Raw genomic sequence first — 21,628 nt, 5'->3', positions numbered from 1 at the left:
ATGAAATCTATCATTATTGTAGACTGTAATAATAAATTGTATTGATAAGAAAATGATTGATTGATTGAAATAGTAATAATTATAAAAAAATATTAAACTAATCACCTCAGTTTGTCATGAAATCCAGAATAATAAATGATGTAGGCCTATAAATATAATTTTTGTAAAAAATGGGATGAAGTTCTTTTAAATTTAAACTGAATGTTCCATACCATTTCCATAATTTATTTTTTTGACTTTTTGTGTGGTTGAGAAGCTGATATTGTGATAATTAATTATTCATATTAAAAATAAAAATTATTCATATTAAAAATATTAATATGAAAAAAAATATTATTCATATTAAAATTATTAATTATTCATATAAAAATACTAAGAAATTGTCAAAAACCACAGATTTATTGATAGTTTGTTAGAAAGAGCGGTTTCGGGTGTTACAACATTGTCAATCTCTGATAAATTATGACCTATTGTGGCCACACATATAAATTATGAACAGGTTCTCGTTGTAATGGCAGTGGAGAATGATAAAAAAGGATAGCGTTGCTGATTCTCTGCCATGCAACTGCCTTTCTATAGAGGATATCTGATATAGATAAAATATAAACTGTTATTTTTTGTTTAAAATAATCAATTAAATTCTATTCGTCAAAGGAAATATATTTTTAGATGATTGAATAAAAATTTTAATAATTGAGATTGAAGACTTTGTTGATGAATTATATTTCTACATTGTTAAAAAATGTTCTAACAACGTTGTGGATCTATAAACGATAAGACTATCTGCTTTGTCGAATGATAGACAAGGATAGCAACACCAATGCTAATCAAATACTGCCATTATAATGTGGACCTCACTATACAAATTCAATCATGTTTTTAATCAGCGACTTCTCAACTGAAACAAATCATATTTGAATTGAATTGTGGAGGAATATGAAGTGAAAAATAAGATGAAACTCAAATTTACATGGGAGAAAGAATATAATTTTCAACTCCACAAAATGAGAAACGAAACATAATGACTGTGGAAAAAGATGAATGACCATTATGAGGAAGCCGACTATACCAAACAGCTTTTGAGGATTCACAAATAAGATACAAATAGAGAAACAAGAATTCAAAGGACTGGAGGCTTTTTTGGGATGATGAAAAGCAAATCTCAGTGAATCTGGTGAAATTTTCTTATTAAAGTTTCTTTTGAGCTCCACAAAGCTTCAGCAAGTGAACTTCTATGATGTTGAATAATGATCTTCTTTGAGAGTGACAAAATAATGTCAGTCCTATTCAAGTATTTTTCTCATGATAGATCTCAAGAAATTTCCATCACATGCAAACAAAACTTTTGAATAAGTCTGGATATTTTGTCGTTCTGTAACAATGATAATTCCTTCATTCATTTATAGAATAAGTACATTATCAAAATGATAAGGATATGAAAATAAGGTAACCTTTTGCTATTCCTCTCCCAAATTCAGATAACACATAGTCCGAAATAGGTTGAGTCTTGTAGTTCTTCAAATCACAAAATTTTTAGTCCTCAAGTATTTAGACAAAGTAGATTTTCAAATTTAGATGCTTCAAAACTAAACATAGTTTTTTTTCTTAATAGTTATTATTCTTTCCTTATTAATAATTATTAGAGAATTATAGTCCAACTAAATATAGATGGAAAGATAACTGCATATAGCCTAGAAATATCTTTACAGGATATTCCAACTATAATGAGGTCCACGTTATAATGGCAGTAATGTATTGATATTGGAGATGCTATCCTTGTTTTATTTTACATCCTCACTCAGCGCCTTCTCCCCACCTTCTTATCCGTTCTTTCCTTATCTATCTGTTCTATCCTTATCTATCCGTTCTTTCATCTATCTGTTCTTTCATCTATCTGTTCTTTCCATATCTATCCGTTCTTTCATCTATCTGTTCTTTCCTTATCTATCCGTTCTTTCATCTATCTGTTCTATCCTTATCAATCCATTCTTTCATCTATCTGTTCTTTCCTTATCTATCCGTTCTTTCATCTATCTGTTCTTTCCTTATCTATCCGTTCTTTCATCTATCTGTTCTTTCCATATCTAGCCGTTCTTTCATCTATCTGTTCTTTCCTTATCTATCCGTTCTTTCATCTATCTGTTCTTTCCTTATCTATCCGTTCTTTCATCTATCTGTTCTTTCCTTATCTATCCGTTCTTTCATCTATCTGTTCTTTCCTTATCTATCCGTTCTTTCATCTATCTGTTCTTTCCTTATCTATCCGTTCTTTCATCTATTTGTTCTTTCCATATCTAGCCGTTCTTTCATCTATCTGTTCTTTCCTTATCTATCCGTTCTTTCATCTATCTGTTCTTTCCTTATCTATCCGTTCTTTCATCTATCGTTTTTCATCTATCTGTTCTTTCCTTATCTATCCGTTCTTTCATCTATCTGTTCTTTCCTTATCTATCCGTTCTTTCATCTATCTGTTCTTTCCTTATCTATCCGTTCTTTCATCTATTTGTTCTTTCCATATCTATCCGTTCTTTCATCTATCTGTTCTTTCCTTATCTATCTGTTCTTTCATCTATTTGTTCTTTCCATATCTATCCGTTCTTTCATCTATCTGTTCTTTCCTTATCTATCCATTCTTTCATCTATCTGTTCTTTCCTTATCTATCCGTTCTTTCATCTATCGGTTCTTTCCTTATCTATCCGTTCTTTCATCTATTTGTTCTTTCCATATCTATCCGTTCTTTCATCTATCTGTTCTTTCCTTATCTATCCGTTCTTTCATCTATCCGTTTTTCATCTATCTGCTCTTACCATATCTATCCGTTCTTTCCATATCTATCCGTTCTTTCATCTATCTGTTCTTTCCATATCTATCCGTTGTTTCATCCATCTGTTCTCTCCTTATCTGTACTCGCTTTGCCCAAAATCTGAGTCCCAAGAATAAAATATAAGTCCCAGTCATTTTGGACATTCTCCATTCCCTTCTCTTCGATATTATTCTCCACTCTTCTCTTCCTTCGTTTATCCTCTCTTCTCCTTCTTCTACATCTCTTTTTTATCCTTACCCACTTTTGTCTACCCTTGTTCGTTCATCATTCTCTTATCCTCTATCTTCGGCTTCTTCTTCTTCTTCTTCTTCTTCTTCTTCTCTTCTTCTTCTTCTCTTCTTCTTCTCTTCTTCTTCTTCTTCTTCTTCTTCTTCTTAAATCTATCAATATTGCTCGGTATATATTGAGCCCCATGTTGTAATGGCAGGGTTTGATCAGCAATGGTATTGTTATCCTTGTCAACAAAGCGGATAGTGCTATCTCTTTCCCGCTTTGCTCTGTTGCTAGATCGTCTATCAAAAGTGTAGAATAATAATCAAAATATTTCATATTATTTATAAAATTATTGAAAAAAAAATTTCTCTTAGTGAAATATAATTGATTATTTTAAACGAGAATGAACAGTTAATATTACATCAATAAACCTGTTATTAGACGGTTATCTACCGTCTATAGAAGGCATTGACAAGACAGAGGTTCGGCAACGTTGTTCTCCTATCTTTCTCCACTGCCATTATAACGTGGACCTCACTATGGCTTATGCTATCTTTTCTCTACGGTTAGACTTAGTTTTTGTCGACGGAGCAGGTCGGTTGAAAGGACTTTGAAACCTGAAGCACGCGCTTTGAAACCACCCCTTTTTGGGGGTGTCTACAGGTTGAGGGGGTGTGATACCCCCACTATCAGTCCAGGGGGTGAGACAGGACTCGGTTATCTTTCTCTAAGCGCCCCTCAGTAGCGTTCGGCACTCTGAACCGTTAGCAGGGAAAACTCTCGATTCTCACACTCCGGAAAACCCCGTTTTCGTGAAAAACTACCCCTCATTATGGCGGGAATATTTTGAAAAACTAACTAATCGTTCGGAATAGAAACTTTTTTGAAAAATGTAGATCGTTTATCAATAATATTCAATAAGTTATTTTCTGATATCTAAATTTAGTTTGACACCTTCTTTAACTTGAAAAAACAAACTCATAACTGAAAACTATTGGATACCTTTTCAAACTTGTATGAAAACCGTTTTAATAAATTAATATCAATATTTACTATTTTAGATGTTTCGATAATATTTATTTCCTAATAACTGAAATTAGTTGTACACCTTTTCTAATTTGAAAAAACAAACTCATAACTGAAAACTGGTGGATACCTTTTCAAACTTGTATGAAAACCGTTTTAATAAATTAATATCAATAATTACTATTTTCAGATGTTTCGATAAAGTTTCGATAATTTATTTCCTAATATCTGAGATTAGTTGTACACTTTTTCTAACTTGAAAAAACAAACTCATAACTAAAATTAACTGTTGGATACCTTTTCAAACTTGTATGAAAAACCATTTTATTAAATCAATATTAATAATTTCTATTTTCAGATGCTTCGATAATTTATTTCCTAATAACTGAGATTAGTTGTACACCTCTTCTAACCTGAAAAAAACAAACTCATAACTAAAAACTGTTGGATACCTTTTCAAACTTGTATGGAAACCGTTTAAATAAATCAATATTAATAATTACTATTCTCAGATGTTTCGATAATTTATTTCCTAATAACTGAAATTAGTTGTACACCTTTTCTAACTTGAAAAAACGAACTCATAACTAAAATCTGTTGGATACCTTTTCAAACTTGTATGAAAACCGTTTCAATAAATTAATATTAATAATTACTATTCTCAGATGCTTCGATAATTTATTTCCTAATAACTGAGATTAGTTGTACACCTTTTCTAACTTGAAAAAACGAACTCATAACTAAAATCTGTTGGATACCTTTTCAAACTTGTATGAAAACCGTTTCAATAAATTAATATCAATAATTACTATTTTCAGATGTTTCAAAACAATCTATTAGATTGTTAAGTCACTTATTACAAGAACATAGGAGTAGGGAGGCTACAGGCATTACACCCAAATCAGTCTCTCCAAACCAAAAAATATAGAAAATTAATCAACAAGCTGATATCCTTCAATAATGAGAATAAATAATATTGATTTGGAAGTGATTTTTGTAGTATACATCGTCGGAATTTGAAAATTTCTATAACAAAACTGGAAAAACTATCTAAGAAGGTTCTAGAATGACCTACTGATCCCCAAAGAGAAGTAAATTGTTGATGATATCTCGGTTCTTTTTTGAATAATTTGAAAGAAGTTTCGGGAAAAGCCACAGGTTTATGAGAAGAAGGATTTTTGTGGAGAGTAGTATAGTTTTCAAGTGTTTTATTCTAGACTTGAGTGTGTTAACAAATAATACTAATTGACAATGATACTGCGAAAAAACAACCGCTCTTTCTTCAATAGTTCTCCAATTCTTGTCTTTTTTCTACTGTTACTCATCAACTTATCGTAAGTCTCAACTCATTTTCTTATTTTCTTCTATTTTAGAATATTAATGAGTGTATAATATTAGTGTAATAGTGTTTTGGGCTTATAAGCCTGTGGTACTTTTCTGTAAGTTGTGTAATTCTGAATGATTAAAATAAATAAATGAATGAATAAATAATATTGATAAATACTCCTCGGTTGAAGTTGAACGAGAGCCTGTTGATCAAATGCCACAAGATCCAATCAGAGAAGACTCTCTTGAAAAGAGAGCTTAATTCTCGAGCCTAGCTCTCTCACGATTGGTTTTCTTGGTATTTAATCATGATTTACATTTAACAGACATTTGTGCAACCGAGCCTTATGGTAGATATCTGCTACATTATAATCAACTGAAATGTTAATGAATAGAATAGACTATTGTACAGTAGCTTGAAAAATATCGTATTATATTAAGCGAGCAATTTCTGTATTTATATATCTGGTCATTTTTATATCTGGCTATTTTTATATCTGGTTATTTATGTTTAACGGATCTCGAAAACGGCTCTAACGATTTCCACGGAATTTGGACCATAGTAGGTTTATGATATGAAGATTCGATTGCTCTAGGTCTCATTCTTTGGAAAACTCGTTGAACGACATTAAATTGATAATTTTCACCGTTGGAAAAACAGATGATAATTTCGTCGTCTCTCGATAACAGAAGATGCGTGTGCCTGTGTGGGAGAGAGACAGAATTATTTCCAGCTGTGAAATCATAATCAATCAGCGAGAAATGTTATCTAGCTAGACAATTTAATCGATTTGATCAATAATAGCCCTAAGTGGTGAGAAGTCTTGATGAATTTAAATGGGAAGAAACCTAATTCTCTCATCTTAAATATAATGTTCACTCTACAGTAAATTCAGTCAATCCTTCGTCTAGATTCTTTGAATCTATAGAAATGGGAAATGAGAAAAATTGTCATTTTTGCTAGAAAATGTTCACGGAAACTTTTTGACAATTTGAAGCCAAGTCTCGTTGCAATTTTCAAGTCCCTCATAATTTTCTCAACTCTTAGTGCCGGTTGCACAGAAGCCAGTTAAATTTTAAACGTGATTAACTTCACGAGCAGCAATCAGAGAAACCGTCTTTTCTAAAAGGCCCTCTCTGATTGGTTCTCGTGAAATTAACCACGGCTAAAATTTAACCGGCGTTTATGCAACCGGGCCTCAAATGGGAAAACTGATTATCAGCTGAGTTTATGATTGGAAAACAGGATTTGAGCTCATTAAAATGTATCTCTAGCGTGAGAAATCTTACTGAAATTTGTAGTTTTTGTGGGAATAGTTTTTGATAATTTTGACAATCTGAAGTCAAATTTTTAGATAACTTAAAAGTTCATTATGATTTTCTCAACACTCTTGAAGGAATAAAATGATTATTTACCGACTTTCTCAAATTTTGAAGGAACAATTGAATTATCTAACGACCTCATGATTAGAAAACTGGTCATGATTAGAAAATTATGAGTCCATCAACATCATATAACTAGAAGGTAACCCGTGCTCCGCAAAGGTCCAATTGAAAACTTGATAAACTTAGATCTTGAAGAATAAATTGAGAATAGGCCTATAACCATCATCGGTAGATTAAGAATCTGCATGCAAAATTTGAAGTTATTCAGTTGAGTAGTTGAGACGTGATGATGCGTCATTCGTGAATTTCCTATCCTGTACTTGTATAAGACAGTTCTTTCCTTTATTATATCATAGATTATTTGTATATTTGCCTCTGTGGTGATGAATCATTTTTGATAATTTAAAGCCAAATATTGTAGATAATTTTTAAGTTCCGTATGATTTTCTCAACTTTTCAAGGAACAAATGAATTATCTAGCGGCTTTATGGTTGGAAAACAGGTTGAGAGTTTATTCACAAGTCACTTTTGGTTCATCAGTTTCGTCGAAGTTTGTAGATTTAGCCCGAGTTGGCTGTTGGTGTTGATGTTCCCTGAGAATCATGCGATGAAACAATCCGGCAAACAGAGCTCCTGTCAGAGGTCCCAGCCAATATAACTGAAAACAGAATTAAACAAAATTTGTTAGAGAAAATTAAAGAACATTGAAAAACACTGAAAAACATCGAGAAAAATCGAAAAACATTGAAAAACACTGAAAAAACATTGAAAAACACTGAAAAAACATTGAAAAACATCGAAAAACAATGGAAAACATTGAAAAACATCGAAAAACAATGGAAAACATTGAAAAACATTGGAAAACATTGAAAAACATTGAGAAACATCAGAAAAACATTGGAAAACATTGGAAAACATTGAAAATCGAAATTAGAAATTGATGCAAATTATATATTTGCATTTTCATTCGTTTACAAAATCAATTACAACATGTAAAGAGTTTCTGCATTGTCAGCAAACATATTTCAACATATATTCAATTACATAAATCACAAATTCATAGAATACATAATAAGACACTAAATAAGTGATTAAAAGACTATCTCATTGACCGAACGAAGTGAGGTCTAAGATTCAAGTCGACGGTTTGGCATTTCTGTTAATGTTAAAATGTTTAAATTTTTGAATGTTTATATGTTACGCATTTACGAAGAAACGCGGTAATAGATTTTCATGAAATTTGACAGGTATGTTCCTTTTTAATTTGCGCGTCGACGTATATAAAAGGTTTTTGGAAATTTGCATTTCAAGGATAATATAAAAGGAAAAAGGAGCCTCCTTCATACGCCAATTTTAGAGTAAAAATCAGACTATAGAATTATTCATCATAAATCAGCTGACAAGTGATTACACAGATGTGTGGAGAAGCCAGTCTATTGCTGGATTTCCATAAGGTCTATAGTTTCAATCAGGTACTTTTGGATGAGATTACTGCGTGAGGTCTACTGTTCACAGAACTACTAGTAGAGAAAAGATAGCGTAATAAGATATGTCATGGTTTGTAGAATTCATTCAAAGTTTGGAAGTTTAGTATTAAATTATGTTGTTGTGTATCAAGTTGAGATGATACTGTATCATATTGTGTTGATACTGTAACATGTGTGGTGATACTGTATCATTTATGGTGATACTGTATCATATTGTGGTGATACTTTATCATTTATGGTGATAAGAAGATATGGTATAGGGCGTTTACGCTCCAAAATAATTAAAAAGGGTACTGAGATTTACATTTTTATTTAAATTAAAAGTAACCCTGAAGGAAAAAAGACACAATATGATACAGTATCACCACAGATGATACAGTATCAACTCTTTATGATACAGTATCATCTCAACTTGATGCACAACACCATAAATTGATACAAAACTTCCAAACATTTTTATTTATATTAAAAGTAACCCTGAAGGAAAAAAGACACAATATGATACAGTATCACCACAGATGATACAGTATCAACTCTTTATGATACAGTATCATCTCAACTTGATGCACAACACCATAAATTGATACAAAACTTCCAAACATTTTTATTTATATTAAAAGTAGCCCTAAAGGAAAAAAGACAATATCACCACAATATGATACAATATCACCATAGATGATACAGTATCAACACTATATGATACAGTATCAACACTATATGATACAGTATCATCTCAACTTGATGCACAACACCATAAATTGATACAAAACTTCCAAACTTTGAATGAATTTTACAAACCTTGGGATATCTTCTTATGCTATGTTTTCTCTATGATCTTGTTCACCTCAGTTGTACATAAGATTCAAATACGTTTTCCTCTCATTTTCCTCGGGAAAATCTAGTTTTGCACCGAGGAAAATCCCGATGTAATGAGTTCTGGAAACAGATCTTGTTCAATCAAAGCGCAACAGAAATATCATCTGAAGTTTTGTGCAATTTTGCAAAAAGCGGTTGAAGGGAGATTTCACTGCAAACTGTTGGAATTTGTTGAATCTCGGATGGGAAGCAATGGGAAGTCTTTCATAGTGGATGCTGGCCGTTCCAAGTGAAAATCTTAGTATAGTTTGATTATCCTGTCAAATGAGAGTCTGTTCTCAAAGACAGTGGAGGAGTTTCAGTTATTTTAAACTTTTCGAGGCGGTTTCTTTGAACAGTTTCGAGTTGGGAAGTGAGAGAGAGAGAGAGAAGAGAGAGAGAGAGAGAGAGAGAGAGAGTGAGGAGAGAGAGAGAGAGAGACATAGATAGATATAGAGAGTGTGAAAGAGAGAGAGACATAGATAGATATAGAGAGTGTGAAAGAGAGAGAGCCATAGATAGATATAGAGAGTGTGAAAGAGATTGATTGAGTACTTTATTTATGTAGATTACAATATATACTGGCTTATACACTTATATACAATAGCTTACAATACAGCAAAATATAGAGAGAATTACATAATATAGACTAAGAAAATAATTATTGAACTGATATTATATGAAAAAAAGCAATTTGTAGTAACTATAGATAATTATATGTTATGCATCTACATAAATGGCGGAGTTTTGGATATATCAATGTCCATTCTTCGGAAAGAATATTCGAAGTATCCTTCCCACTCTCTACAAAAGAGAGAGAGAGAGAGAGGGAGAGAAAGAGAGTGACATAGATAGATGGAGAGATTGATTGATTAATTGATTATTTGCCTCTATTAGGGCGGAGTTAGGACTCCTGGTCCTCTCTGCCACACAACCCTAAGAGAGAGTTGTTTCACTCTGTCTTCAAAGAGAGTGAGAGAGAGTGTGTGTGTGTGTGAGACAGAGGGTGAGAAAGTAGAGAGTATTAGAGACGCTGGTAGATGGTGGGAGAGGTGGGAGTGCACAAAGTATAAAGGAGAAGGAATTAAAGTGAGAGAGTGAATTGGAGATGCTGGTAGATGAAGGGTGAAGGTGGAAGTGCACAAAGGAAAGAGGAGAAAGAGAGTAGAATTATTAGAGAAAATATGAAGAATTTTGGAAAATGTGGAGAGATATTGATAAAGGAATGAGTGGTAGTAGAAGAATACTGTATTCAGAGAAGAAGGGGAAGGCGAAGAATAAGAAGAAAAAGAGCTTGGCTGCCCCTGTTCTCCTATACGGAAGTGAATCATGGGTCACAACAAAACGTCTAGAGAGCAGGGTGCAGGCAGCAGAAATGAGATTCCTTCGCAGAACAAAGGGCTGTGACCGTCGGGACCACATTACAAATGAGGATATACGTGGGAGAGATAAAGACAACATAGTTGAGTGCAGTAGAATAGTTTTAATTTTTGCAAAGCTTTTGTGTGTTTTTCTCGAGCAAATAAATAAATTAAAATTTGAAAAAAGTAGGGAAAGAAGAATGTGCTGGGTGCCTTTAACATGAATGAAAAAGTTAAGAAATCATATCGCAACCAGTGGAGGGAGTATGATAACAGAATACCAACAGAAAGGATTCCCTTGAAAATTCTTAACTACCACCCTACAGGAAAAAGAAATATAGGTAGACCTAGGAAAAGATGGCTATAAAATATAAAAGATGAATAACTAATAATAATGATTATTTTAATTTTAGATTACCGTACTGTAGTAGATAGACAATTATACTGTTGTAAGTCGGAACAGGCAAGAGCCTAAACCTTGAATGAAGGAAGAAGAAGAAGAAGAAGAATAAGAGGAAGAAGGAGGAAAAGATAAAGATGAAATAGAAGAAGAGACGAGAAAGTAAAGAAATGAGAAGACATAGAAGTTGCAGAGGCAGGGAGAAGAAAATGAAGAGCAGAAGACTAGATGAAAAAGGAGAAGAGGATGAAAGAGAAGAGGAAGTAAATAAAGAGAAAGGAGATGAAAAGGAAGAAGAAGAAGAAGAAGAAGATGTTGGAGAGGAAGAAGATGGATGAAGAAGAGGAATAAGAAGGAGGAGAAGTGAAAGGAGAAGAAGACGAGGAAGGAGGAGAAGAAGAAGAAGAAGGAGTAGAAGAAGAGACGAGAGAGTAAAAAAATGAAAAGATGGCAGAGTAGAAATAGAGGTAGGGAAAGAGAAGAGGCGAAGAAAAGATAAGAGAAAGTAGAAGAAGAAGGAGAAGGAGAAGGAGAAGAAAGCGAAGGAGAAGAATAAGAAGAAGGAGGAGAAAGGAAGGAATATGAAGAATATGAAGAAGAAGAAGGAATTGAAGAAGAGACGAGACAGTGAAGAAATGAGGAGATATAGAAGTGGCAGAGGTAGGTAAGAGAAAAAGGAGAGCAGAAGACGAGATGAAAAAGGAGAAGAGGATGAAAAAGAAGTAGAAGAAACAAAGAGAAAGGAGATGAAGAGGGATAAGAAGAATAGAAAGAAGAAGAAGAAGACGAGGAAGGAGAAGAAGAGTGTTTCAACAAATAATATTGTCGACTCTCTGCAAAAGGATATAAATAATATCCTTCCCATCAACATAATATGACCGCAATAAGAGAGCGGGAGAAGGTGAAAGAGAAGAGAGAGAGAGAGAGAAGAAGAGTGAGAAAGTGGGAGTGAGACCTGAAGCCACAGACCCCGAAGTCCCTTCAAAGTGGCTTGACCGGACCACACTGCTAAGTGCGAAGTCCATTCGATGTAGGTGTACTAATAGGCCTCACTCAATCTCAAATCACTCTCCTCTTGAGTGAAGGCTCCATCAAATAATTATTAGAGTTCACCATGTCAGCAAAATTTCCATTGAATCGTTCGGTAGGTGAGAGCTTGTTCTTAATGCGAAATGCAAAAGTTGAAATGATGACGTTTCTTGAGATTTTGAAAATCTGAACATAATAGAATACACATGTCACATGTTACCATGATAAAGGTTACAATGTAACATGGAGTGAAAGGTAACTAATATAACGTTCAATACAATAATAGTTATTTTCCTAGAGTTACGTTGAAAAGTGGCCATTGCTGCACTGATTACAGAACGCAAAGAATCACTTTTCCGCTCTAGTGCGGGAAAAATTTTTCTGCACTCCAGATTTGCAACATGGCAACGCAATAGTATATTTCGCACCTAGAGCAGAAAATGAGATTTTTCCAGCTCGAAATCGGTTTTCAAGTCCGAGGCCGTAGGCCGAGGACTAGAAAAGATTGAGAGCTGGAAAAACATTTTTGCTCGTGGTGCGAACGATATTTTCGCCACACTACAGGTATTGCTGACAAATAAATAAAGAATACAAAATAAAGAATACTCGTTAAGCTATCGTACCTATCTCTTGATTTTAGTGGTAGAAGATTTGCAGTCAGGATTTCAGATTCTTTTAAAAATTTCACTTGGAATACCACAGTCATCTTCAAGCATTTTTGAAAATTCTTAATGAACTAATCAACAATAAATAATTGAATAAAACTGGTTGCGAAGCGAATTAGTTTGATTCGAAACTGGAACTAAAATCATGGCGACTTCAGCTTATTATGAAAGTGGACACTCGCCCGATCTAGCGGATGACTTATTAATAATAATTAGCGCGTTGTTTCCAGTCATAAGCGGCTGGAAAGAGACAACTTTCTGGCCTAGACCGGAAAAGAAACCCTTTTCTGACGTCGTCTGCAAACAAGGTCTTTCAGATCTACGTAGGGACTGGAAAACAGCTGCTTTCTGTGCAGTGTGGCGAAAAATACTTAGTAGGTTATATGGAGCAACAGTGCAGCAAAATCAAAATGAAGTTGGTAACAGTGACTGCTGTGGCTGCTATAGTGAGCAGAGGTGCAACCAAGCACAACGCGCTAATTATTATTCATTATATATTATAACCAAGGACAACGAGGACTTTAGGATTTTAGGATTAAGGTTTTTATCAATAATAAAATTACACAGAAAAACATTTGATGCATTTCAGGCAATTTTACCCATAATTATCCACTTTTCATATTCAATGGTAAACTGTAGAAAAACTTAATGTGAAATACGTGCACAAAGTTCCTCTGCTGCACTCAAGAAACCATTCCGCCCTCGCCTACGGCTCGGGCGTAAACGTTTCTTCGGTGCAGCAAACTGTCACTTTGCGCACTAGTTGCACAAATAACTATTGTATATCTAGAGTGAAAAGTACGACTTTTTCTCCCTGTGGGAAAAAGTTTGAAATTTTCCCGAGGGAGAAAACGTATTTTTTGCTCCACAACATTTTTCCTCCATCTACATTTTTTTATAGAAACTGCAAATAATATCATTTTAATAACTTACGTATTGGTGACAATGTTTCCTAACAACATAACCTAAAATCTGAAACCTAGAAACCGGTCATCTGATTGGCACTGCCGATTGCGCTATCTATCAGCAAAAGTTGTGACAATTATATCAGATGGGCGTCTACCAAAAATGGCTGACTCCAGATCACGCGGTTCAGATTTGAATTGCAGATCAAAAATATTTGTTGGCTGGTATTTTGAATAGAATAAAATATTTTTAAAATTGTATAAATTTTTATTGTCTACTAATATTAAGAATATAATATCATACAAACATATATTTCATGAGTTGATAAAATTTCTGGTTGTGGTATTGAATTCAGTTGACTCAATGACAGACACCTCTATTATGCTTTCTTATCTGAGCTTAGACCTTTTAACCTATTACAATATAAGTCTTAAAATAGAGATGCTTCCCATGTTATTTAAATGGAGTCACTTTTACTCCCTAGGGAGTTTTTCTGTTTTTTACTACCGAGAGCGAAAAAGTGACACTTTAGTATTATGTTTCAGGGAGTAAAGTAAGTACTTTAGACAGTAGGTGGAGGAAAAATAAATATTCGTCGGAAATAAACTACGAGGCGCGTTCATAAAGTAATGGCCGTTTGGTCAGAGAAAAAAATGTACACATAAGAAACAAATTTTATTGTCATATTTAGTTGGGTTCAGTGTTTCTTAACTTCTCTACATTACGTTCACTTGTAAGCATTTTCCGTATCGCTGCACCAGCTTCTTCAACCCCTGTGCATAGAAGCCTGCCGCCTGAGAGCGGAACCAGTTGACTACGGTGTTTTTGAGTCCCTCTTCGGTTTCAAACCCACTATTAAAAATACAAGAAGAGAAAGTAGTCGCTAGGTGCAAGGTCGGGACTGTACGATGGGTGCTTAAAAAGTTCCCAACGAAAATCTTAACTTTTCTCCATGGTTTTGGCAACAGCAGTGTAAGGACGCGCGTTATCGTGGAGGGGAATTATGCCAGATGAGAGTGATCCAGAGCGACTATTTCCTCTTCTTGCATTTTAAATAGTGGCTTTGAAACCGAAGAGGGACTCAAGAACGCCGTTGTCTAGTGGTTCCACTCTAAGGCGGCAAGTTTCTATGCACTGGGGAAAGAAGCTGGTGCATTGGTGCGGAAAATGCTTACAAGTGAACGGTGATTATGTAGAGAAGTAAAGAAACATTGTACCATAGAGAAACGATAGCATAAGTAGATATCCCATGGTATAGTGCGTTTATGTCGCAACTTTTACTGTTATCTCAAGCCGATAATCCACGTAGTTCTTTCCCATGCAGCTGTGTGATGCTGGTAGTCTCTCTAATTGTGCCGTTCATACACTCTCACCCGAACAAAACAGTAAAAATTGACAATAATCGACAGTAATCGGCTTGAGATAACAGTAAAAGTTGCGACATGGTGAAAAAAATGTACTCATAAAAAACAAATTTTATTGTCATATTTAGTTAGGTACAAATCTACTTACGCTTTTGTTTCTCTATGATTGTACCTAACTAAAAATATGTCAATAAAATTTGTTTTTTATGAGTACATTTTTTTCGAACCAAACGGTCCCTACTTTATGAACGCGCCTCGTAAATAAGTAAAACACAATACTACATTTACACAATCAATAAAATATAAGCTATAAAAATAAGCCACATGGCAAACAAAGGCAATGAAACAATAACTGATTATAGCTGTTGTGTTATGGTTTATTATTATGCAATAATATATTGTGCAATATACTCAAATCATTGTTACAATGAATGAAAATTTAGGTCAGTGTAATACGAGTAGACCCACTTTATCATATTGTCAGAAATACCTTTGAATAAAATTAATGCTTTTCCAATTTATTATTAAACCACACAAAACATAATAACAAAGAATTACAAAACAAATAAAATACAATAAAATGTTACAAATTTTGAAAACGATGGGCTTTGTGGTTGGGTGTGTTGGAGAAGAGAAGAGAAAAAAAAGAGAGGAAGATACCTAGCCAACTATGGTTTCCCATGTAATAGGCAGGCAAAGAGGAGAAGAGAGAAGTGATGAGGAAAAAAGGGAAGGGAGTAATGGGGGGAAGGAAGAAAACAGAGGAATAGGTAAGCAAAATAAAGGTAAGTGAGTCCATTGAAAAATGAAAAAAACATTGCTGGAGCAGAAATCTCGAGTCTTATATCTAAATGGAGGAAGAAATTACTGTATGTCCAGTTTTTTACATTCAGTTTAATTTTTCCGCTGATCTTTTTGTCCATGAGAAAGTGATTTGGAATAATCTTTATTATATTAGTACCTATGTAAATTAACTGCCTCCTTATACATTCAACCTATGCTCATAGTTTGGAGTGAATCTATAGGTACAATTGAATAGATAATTATGTATTTACCCAATGATTGGACCAAATGCCAGCTTGTAAAGCGGGGCCGAAACTTCTAGCCGGATTCATACTGCAGCCAGTGTATTTTCCCTGAAAATAATTGGAAAGTCTTAGAATTAACGAATGTTGTTTCAATTGGGAATATCTATAAAATCATATTATTTTGGTACATAGAGCATGAAATATAGTAGTTCATCATGAAATAGTATGTCTTAATGTGTAGACATTTGAATAAAATTGTAATAGTGTGAATATTGAGTGGGTATTATTGTAGTTGTTTTTGTGTACCTTATATTGTTTTTCAGGTTTTTGAACTGAAATGAACTTTGATTCAAACTGTATGTTGAACCCTGCGTTTTTAGTGTGAGAATTGACTTTGTCTTGTTTGAATTTGCTAACTTGTTGCTTAGTTGTCAAAATTAAAGCAATTTTCGTGCATTTTTCAAATACAGTTTCAATTTCATGTCGAAAAAGCCACTGTATTTGAAGATTGTACGAGCATTGACCATTTTTGCAGCTTTGGCTTTTCCACTGGAAGTTATGGTCAACGCTCGTGGAGGGGGAATAATTTTCAGTGAAAAGGCCACAGTTCGAATTGAGACGTAACTGGGAAAACATGTAACGGTGTGCGAGCCTCGGTCCTCTGAATGGGCTCATTTCCCATTCAGAGGGACAAATTGTTATGTTTTCAGTTATCAGTAATTTTTATCTAGTTGAATAGGAAACCGAATTTTATAGAGTTAGTGGAGTAGAATCAGGAAATTATTTGTGTGTGTGAGTTCAAGTTCAGTGAGTTCTATTAAAGCGTATGTAAGTGTTTCTGAAGAGTCCAAGTTTGAAAATTGTTAAAATGGTGAGTGCCGAACTTTTGTCGTTTTTCTTATTAAGCTCAAAATTTAATTTCATAGAATGACCGAGGCCCAAATTTAAATGCAGCAAGTTATCAGGTTCCCAAAATGTGTAGATTGGAATTGAATATATTTTTTTGTGAATCAATTGCTGAATAACTTTGTTCTGTTTGAAAATTTGACATGTTACCTGACTTTCATTAATTAGTTCTATATATTTAGAGTTCAATAAACCTGAAGTTGAATTTTATTAGTATTTTTCATTGAAGTTCCTGGCTCGTAGTTGCTAGTTGCTAAAATAGGTGACAATTAGATAATGATGATAATCTGTGCATTTGAATGAACGAATCCACTAAAAGCTCCCAACCAATCAAGGATTCAAATACCGGTAGATGATTAATTGATAGCAGTAAACTCTAGAAAATATTATAGAAAAGAAGAAACAAACCCCCCTCCGTTTACAAAATGATATTTTATGTCGAACATTTATGACAATGGCCAACGAAATTGACTCTCTGATATAATTAATTGTGATTGATTTAATTTAATCTAAAATGATTTTTGTGTGTTTTGAATTGTGAATAGAGTGTGTAATTGATGAATGTTAAGTGACAAATAACCTACCTACATTTGGACTGTTGTATAAATTAGAATTGGAACCGTTTTGGGCTTATAAGCCTGTGGTACTTTTCTGTAAGTTGTGTAATTTTGAATGATTAAATAAATAAATAACCATAGACAAAAGATAGCATAAGAAGATATCCCATGGTATAGGGCGTTTATGTTCCAAATTTCACTGTTAACTCAAGCCGATAGTCCTAGTAGTTATTTTTGGTGAAGCTATGTGATGCTGGTAGTCTCTCACACTGTGCCCTTCTTACATTCTTACCTAGCCAAAAGAATAATAATAGACAGTAGTCGACAGTAATCGGCTTGAGTTAACAAGAAATCAGCTTGAAATTTGGAACATGAACGACCTATACCATGGCATATCTTCCATGCTATCTTTTCTCTATGATCTCATTCACCTCAGTTGTACATGTTTGTAACTGAAATTGATCAGTTGCGACCTGAAAACTCTGACACCAGACCTGAGTCAGCCAGGTCACACGATATTATTATTATTATAGTTGTACAAGTGATTCGAATGTGTTTTCCTTCTATTTTCCTTGTTTTTCTTCGAGAAAATCTAGTTTTTCCGAAGAAGTCAGCTTGCATGTAAAGACACGTGTAACTGAAAGTAATAGAGTATTTTTCTCTCGACCTTTATCTGCTTTCAACTCAAGCTGACCTGTTGCCAGTATTTCTTGAAGGAGATTATAGCTTTTGATGTTAGCATTTTTGATACACCAACTCCAACAGCCATTAGTCGTTTCCACACGACACGTTAGTATGGTCAGAGGAGACTGTAGTTTATAACTGCGCGTGGTCTACTGTTCACAGAACTACTAGCACCTCTCGGACTATAGTTATTACTTTCCTTGCCCTATTACCATAGGTAAGGAAAGTATTGCTTTCCGAAAAAAATTAAGGTAGGCCTACCCCAATTTCTAAATTTCTATACGTGTGTGTGTGTGTGTGTGTGTGTTATCGAGCACAAAACAAATGGCGAAAATGTTGTCAAAAAAAGGGTTTTTCGCAATTTTCTCAAAAACGGCTCCAATGATTTTAAACAAATTCATACCTTAAAAAAGTTATTGATAAGCTCTATCAACTGCCACAAGTCCCATAACTGTAAAAATTTCAGGAGCACCGTCCCATCTATGCAAAGTTTGATTTTAGATTCCCAATTATCAGGCTTCAGATACAATTCAAACAAAAAATTCCAAGTGGAAAAGATTGAACATGAATATCTCTACAATTAATGTCCAGGAACATTTTCTCATCTAAAATTGAAAATAAGCTCGAAATTCGAGTAAATGTGATTATCCAATTGCAAACTGTTGGCAACTGTTGATTCTATGAAATGATTCACTATGAGGAGATAGCAGACTTCGTGTGTCTGCAGCGCTATTGTCCTGTAGACAGCTGGCTCAGATCTTAGAATAGTAGACTTGATATGCGCGTGACACTAGCGTCAGCTGATCAATTTTCATAACGGCAAGGAAAGTTGTGTGAGTGCGCAACACCAGATATTTATTCATTTAATAGAGCAAAAAATAATAGTCAGAGAAGAAGATCAGCTATTGCCTGTCATAGAAATAATTAATTAATTTTAATAGTTTTGATTAATTTTACCCCAGCAACAGCCAAAGCAACGATACTGGCTCCAAACTTGAGAGGAACTGAGTCCTGCTTGTCCTGGTTGGCCGGATCTATTACGCTGCAGAACAGCATACACAGACAGAACGTCAACAAAGCCTCTGCAGACAGTACCTGCGACTCTGTCAGAGCCGCACTCGGCACAGACACGCAGAAGTCTTTGCCTATGCTGCTCTCTGGCGATATTGCCTGTAACACATTCGTAACATAACATAACATAACAGATTTATAACGTAAACAAGAAGAAGGAGAAAAAGGAGGAGGAGGAGAAGAAGAAGAAGAGAAGAAGAAGAAGAAGAAGAGAAGAAGGAGAAGAAGAGAAGAAGAAGAAGAAGAGAAGAAGAAGAAGAAGAAGAAATGAAAAAAGTAGTAAACATCCTGGTAAACATAGGAAAAGGAAAGATGAGAGAATGAGATGTAAAGTCAGCAGTCATTGAAAGGAGCTGAGAATGACAAATCAGAATGAAACAAGAAGAGATGGAGCTGATGAAGAAGATGCAGAAGAAGGAGAAGATGAAGAAGAAGAAGAAAAAGAAGAAGAAGAAGAAGAAGGAGATGCCGGAGAAGGAGGAGGAGATGGTGGAGAAGGAGGAGAAGGAGGAGAAGAAGAAGGAGGAGAAGGAGGAGAAGGAGGAGAAGGAGAAGAAGGAGAAGAAGGAGAAGAAGGAAAAGGAGGAGAAGAAGGAGAAGAAGGAGAAGAAGGAGAAGAAGGAAAAGGAGGAGAAGAAGGAGAAGAAGGAGAAGAAGAAGAAGAAGAAGAAGAAGAAGATGAAGAAGAAGAAAAAGAAGAAGAGGTAGGAGATGGAGAAGGTGAAGAAGAAGAATGAGGAGAAGGAGGAGGAGGAGAAGGAGGAGAAGGAGGACAAGGAGGAGAAGAAGAAGGAGGAGAAGAAGAAGAAGAAAAAGAAAAGAGATGTAGTAGGAAACATTGTAGAAAAAGGAAATATGAGAAAATAAGATGTAGAGTCAGAAGGCATTGGAAGAAACTGAGAATGATAAATGAGAAAAAACACAAATAGATGGAGTAGATAAAGGAGGTGGAGAAGAAGAAGAAGAAGAAGAAGAAGAAGAAGGAGGAAAGAATAGAATTGGAAAATAAGGGAAGATGAGAGAATGAGATTTGAAGTCAGCAGTCATTCAAGGGAACTGAGAATGATAAATGAGAAAGTAGATGAGATGGAAAAGATACAAAAAGAGATGGAGGAGATGAAAAAGGTGGAGAAGAAGATGGATGAGATGAAGAGGGTGGGGAAGAAGAAGAAGAAAACAGGAGAAGAAGAAGAAGAAGAAGAAGAGAAGAAGGAGGAGGAGTGAAGGAGAAGAAGATGACGAGAGAGGAGGTACTTGAAAGAGAGAAAATAAGATGGTAATTTTTCTTTCTCTCTCAAATTATTAATATTTAATATTGTGATTGTGGAATGAAATAAATGGATAAATGATAAATTACTAGTTATTTGTATATCTAGAGTGAAAAGTACGACTTTTTCTCCCTGTGGGAAAAAGTTTGAAGCCCGAGGCGAAGCCGAGGGCAGCAATTTTCCTGAGGGAGAAATAGTTATTTGTGCAACTAGTGCGCAAAGTGATAGTTTGCTGCACCGAAAGAAACGTTTACGCCCGAGCCGTAAGCGAGGGCGGAATGGTTTCTTGAGTGCAGCAGAGGAACTTTGTGCACGTATTTCACATTTAATTTTTCCTACAGTTACCATTGAATATGAAAAGTGGGTAATTATGGATAAAATGATGGCTGAAATCCATCAAATGTTTGTGTGTGTGATGCTGTTATTAATAACAACCTTAATTCATTTAAAAATTAATAATTCAATTGAAGTTGAAAATTCTCAGCCAAAGTTCTCATCTTTATTCATTCAAGAATCAGAAAAAATACAGATAAAACAAAAAATTGCATTCGAAATACACGCCAACAGCATGGCTGAATGGCTGAACCGACAAGCGCGCGACCTAGCGGGAAGAATCGTACCTAACTTCGTTTCATCCAACTAAAACAGTATTCAGATATTTAGACATGGTTAACTTACTAAATTACCGAAAAATAATAAAGTAAACTAAAAAATATTTATAAAATAACATATACAACAGAAAATATTTCATTGTAGTATATTCTAATGTTATTTTATTAATTTTATTGACATGGATTCCGAACGGTAATTATTTAACCTGAAAATTCGAATTTCATAATGTGTGTTTGCTACATTTCTCATTGCTTATAGTTGAAATAATTATTACTGTCAATAGAAAATAAACATTATTTATTATTAAATGATTATAAGTTATTATTTAATTATGATTTAGATAAACAGTATTCTTGTTTTGGATTTCTAGATTGGGATCTTATCATAAGTGTAGGGTAGCCATTGAAATGATTCTTATCTAAATCTAACCACAGCCATTGTTACCAACATAATTTTTGTTTTCGTGCACTAATCCTCCATATAACCCACCAACTATTTTGTGTTGCCATGTTGCAAATGTGGAGTGCAGGAAAAATTTTTCCCGCACTAGAGCGGAAAAGTGATTCTTTGCGTTCTGTAATCAGTGCAGGAATGGCCACTTTTCAAGGTAACTGTAGGAAAAAGTATTTTTCGCTCGTGATGTACACAACATTTTTCCT

General features: G+C 34.3%; 1 protein-coding gene across 1 annotated transcript in view; it reads right to left on the bottom strand.

Moving 5' to 3' along the window:
- Nucleotides 1-6,310: 6,310 nt before the first annotated feature.
- The window catches only part of LOC111044279 (aquaporin), a 66,776-nt gene continuing 51,458 nt past the window's right edge, over nucleotides 6,311-21,628 (bottom strand). Inside the window, 3 exon segments of the mRNA XM_039435164.1 lie at nucleotides 6,311-7,434; nucleotides 15,899-15,979; nucleotides 18,976-19,188. Of these exon segments, the coding sequence (XP_039291098.1) occupies nucleotides 7,288-7,434; nucleotides 15,899-15,979; nucleotides 18,976-19,188 (441 nt within the window). The 3' untranslated portion in view covers nucleotides 6,311-7,287.

Source organism: Nilaparvata lugens, chromosome 8, assembly GCF_014356525.2.
Source record: "Nilaparvata lugens isolate BPH chromosome 8, ASM1435652v1, whole genome shotgun sequence".
Classification (NCBI taxonomy): Eukaryota; Metazoa; Arthropoda; class Insecta; order Hemiptera; family Delphacidae; genus Nilaparvata; species Nilaparvata lugens.
This window is presented reverse-complemented; position numbering and strand designations above follow the sequence as displayed.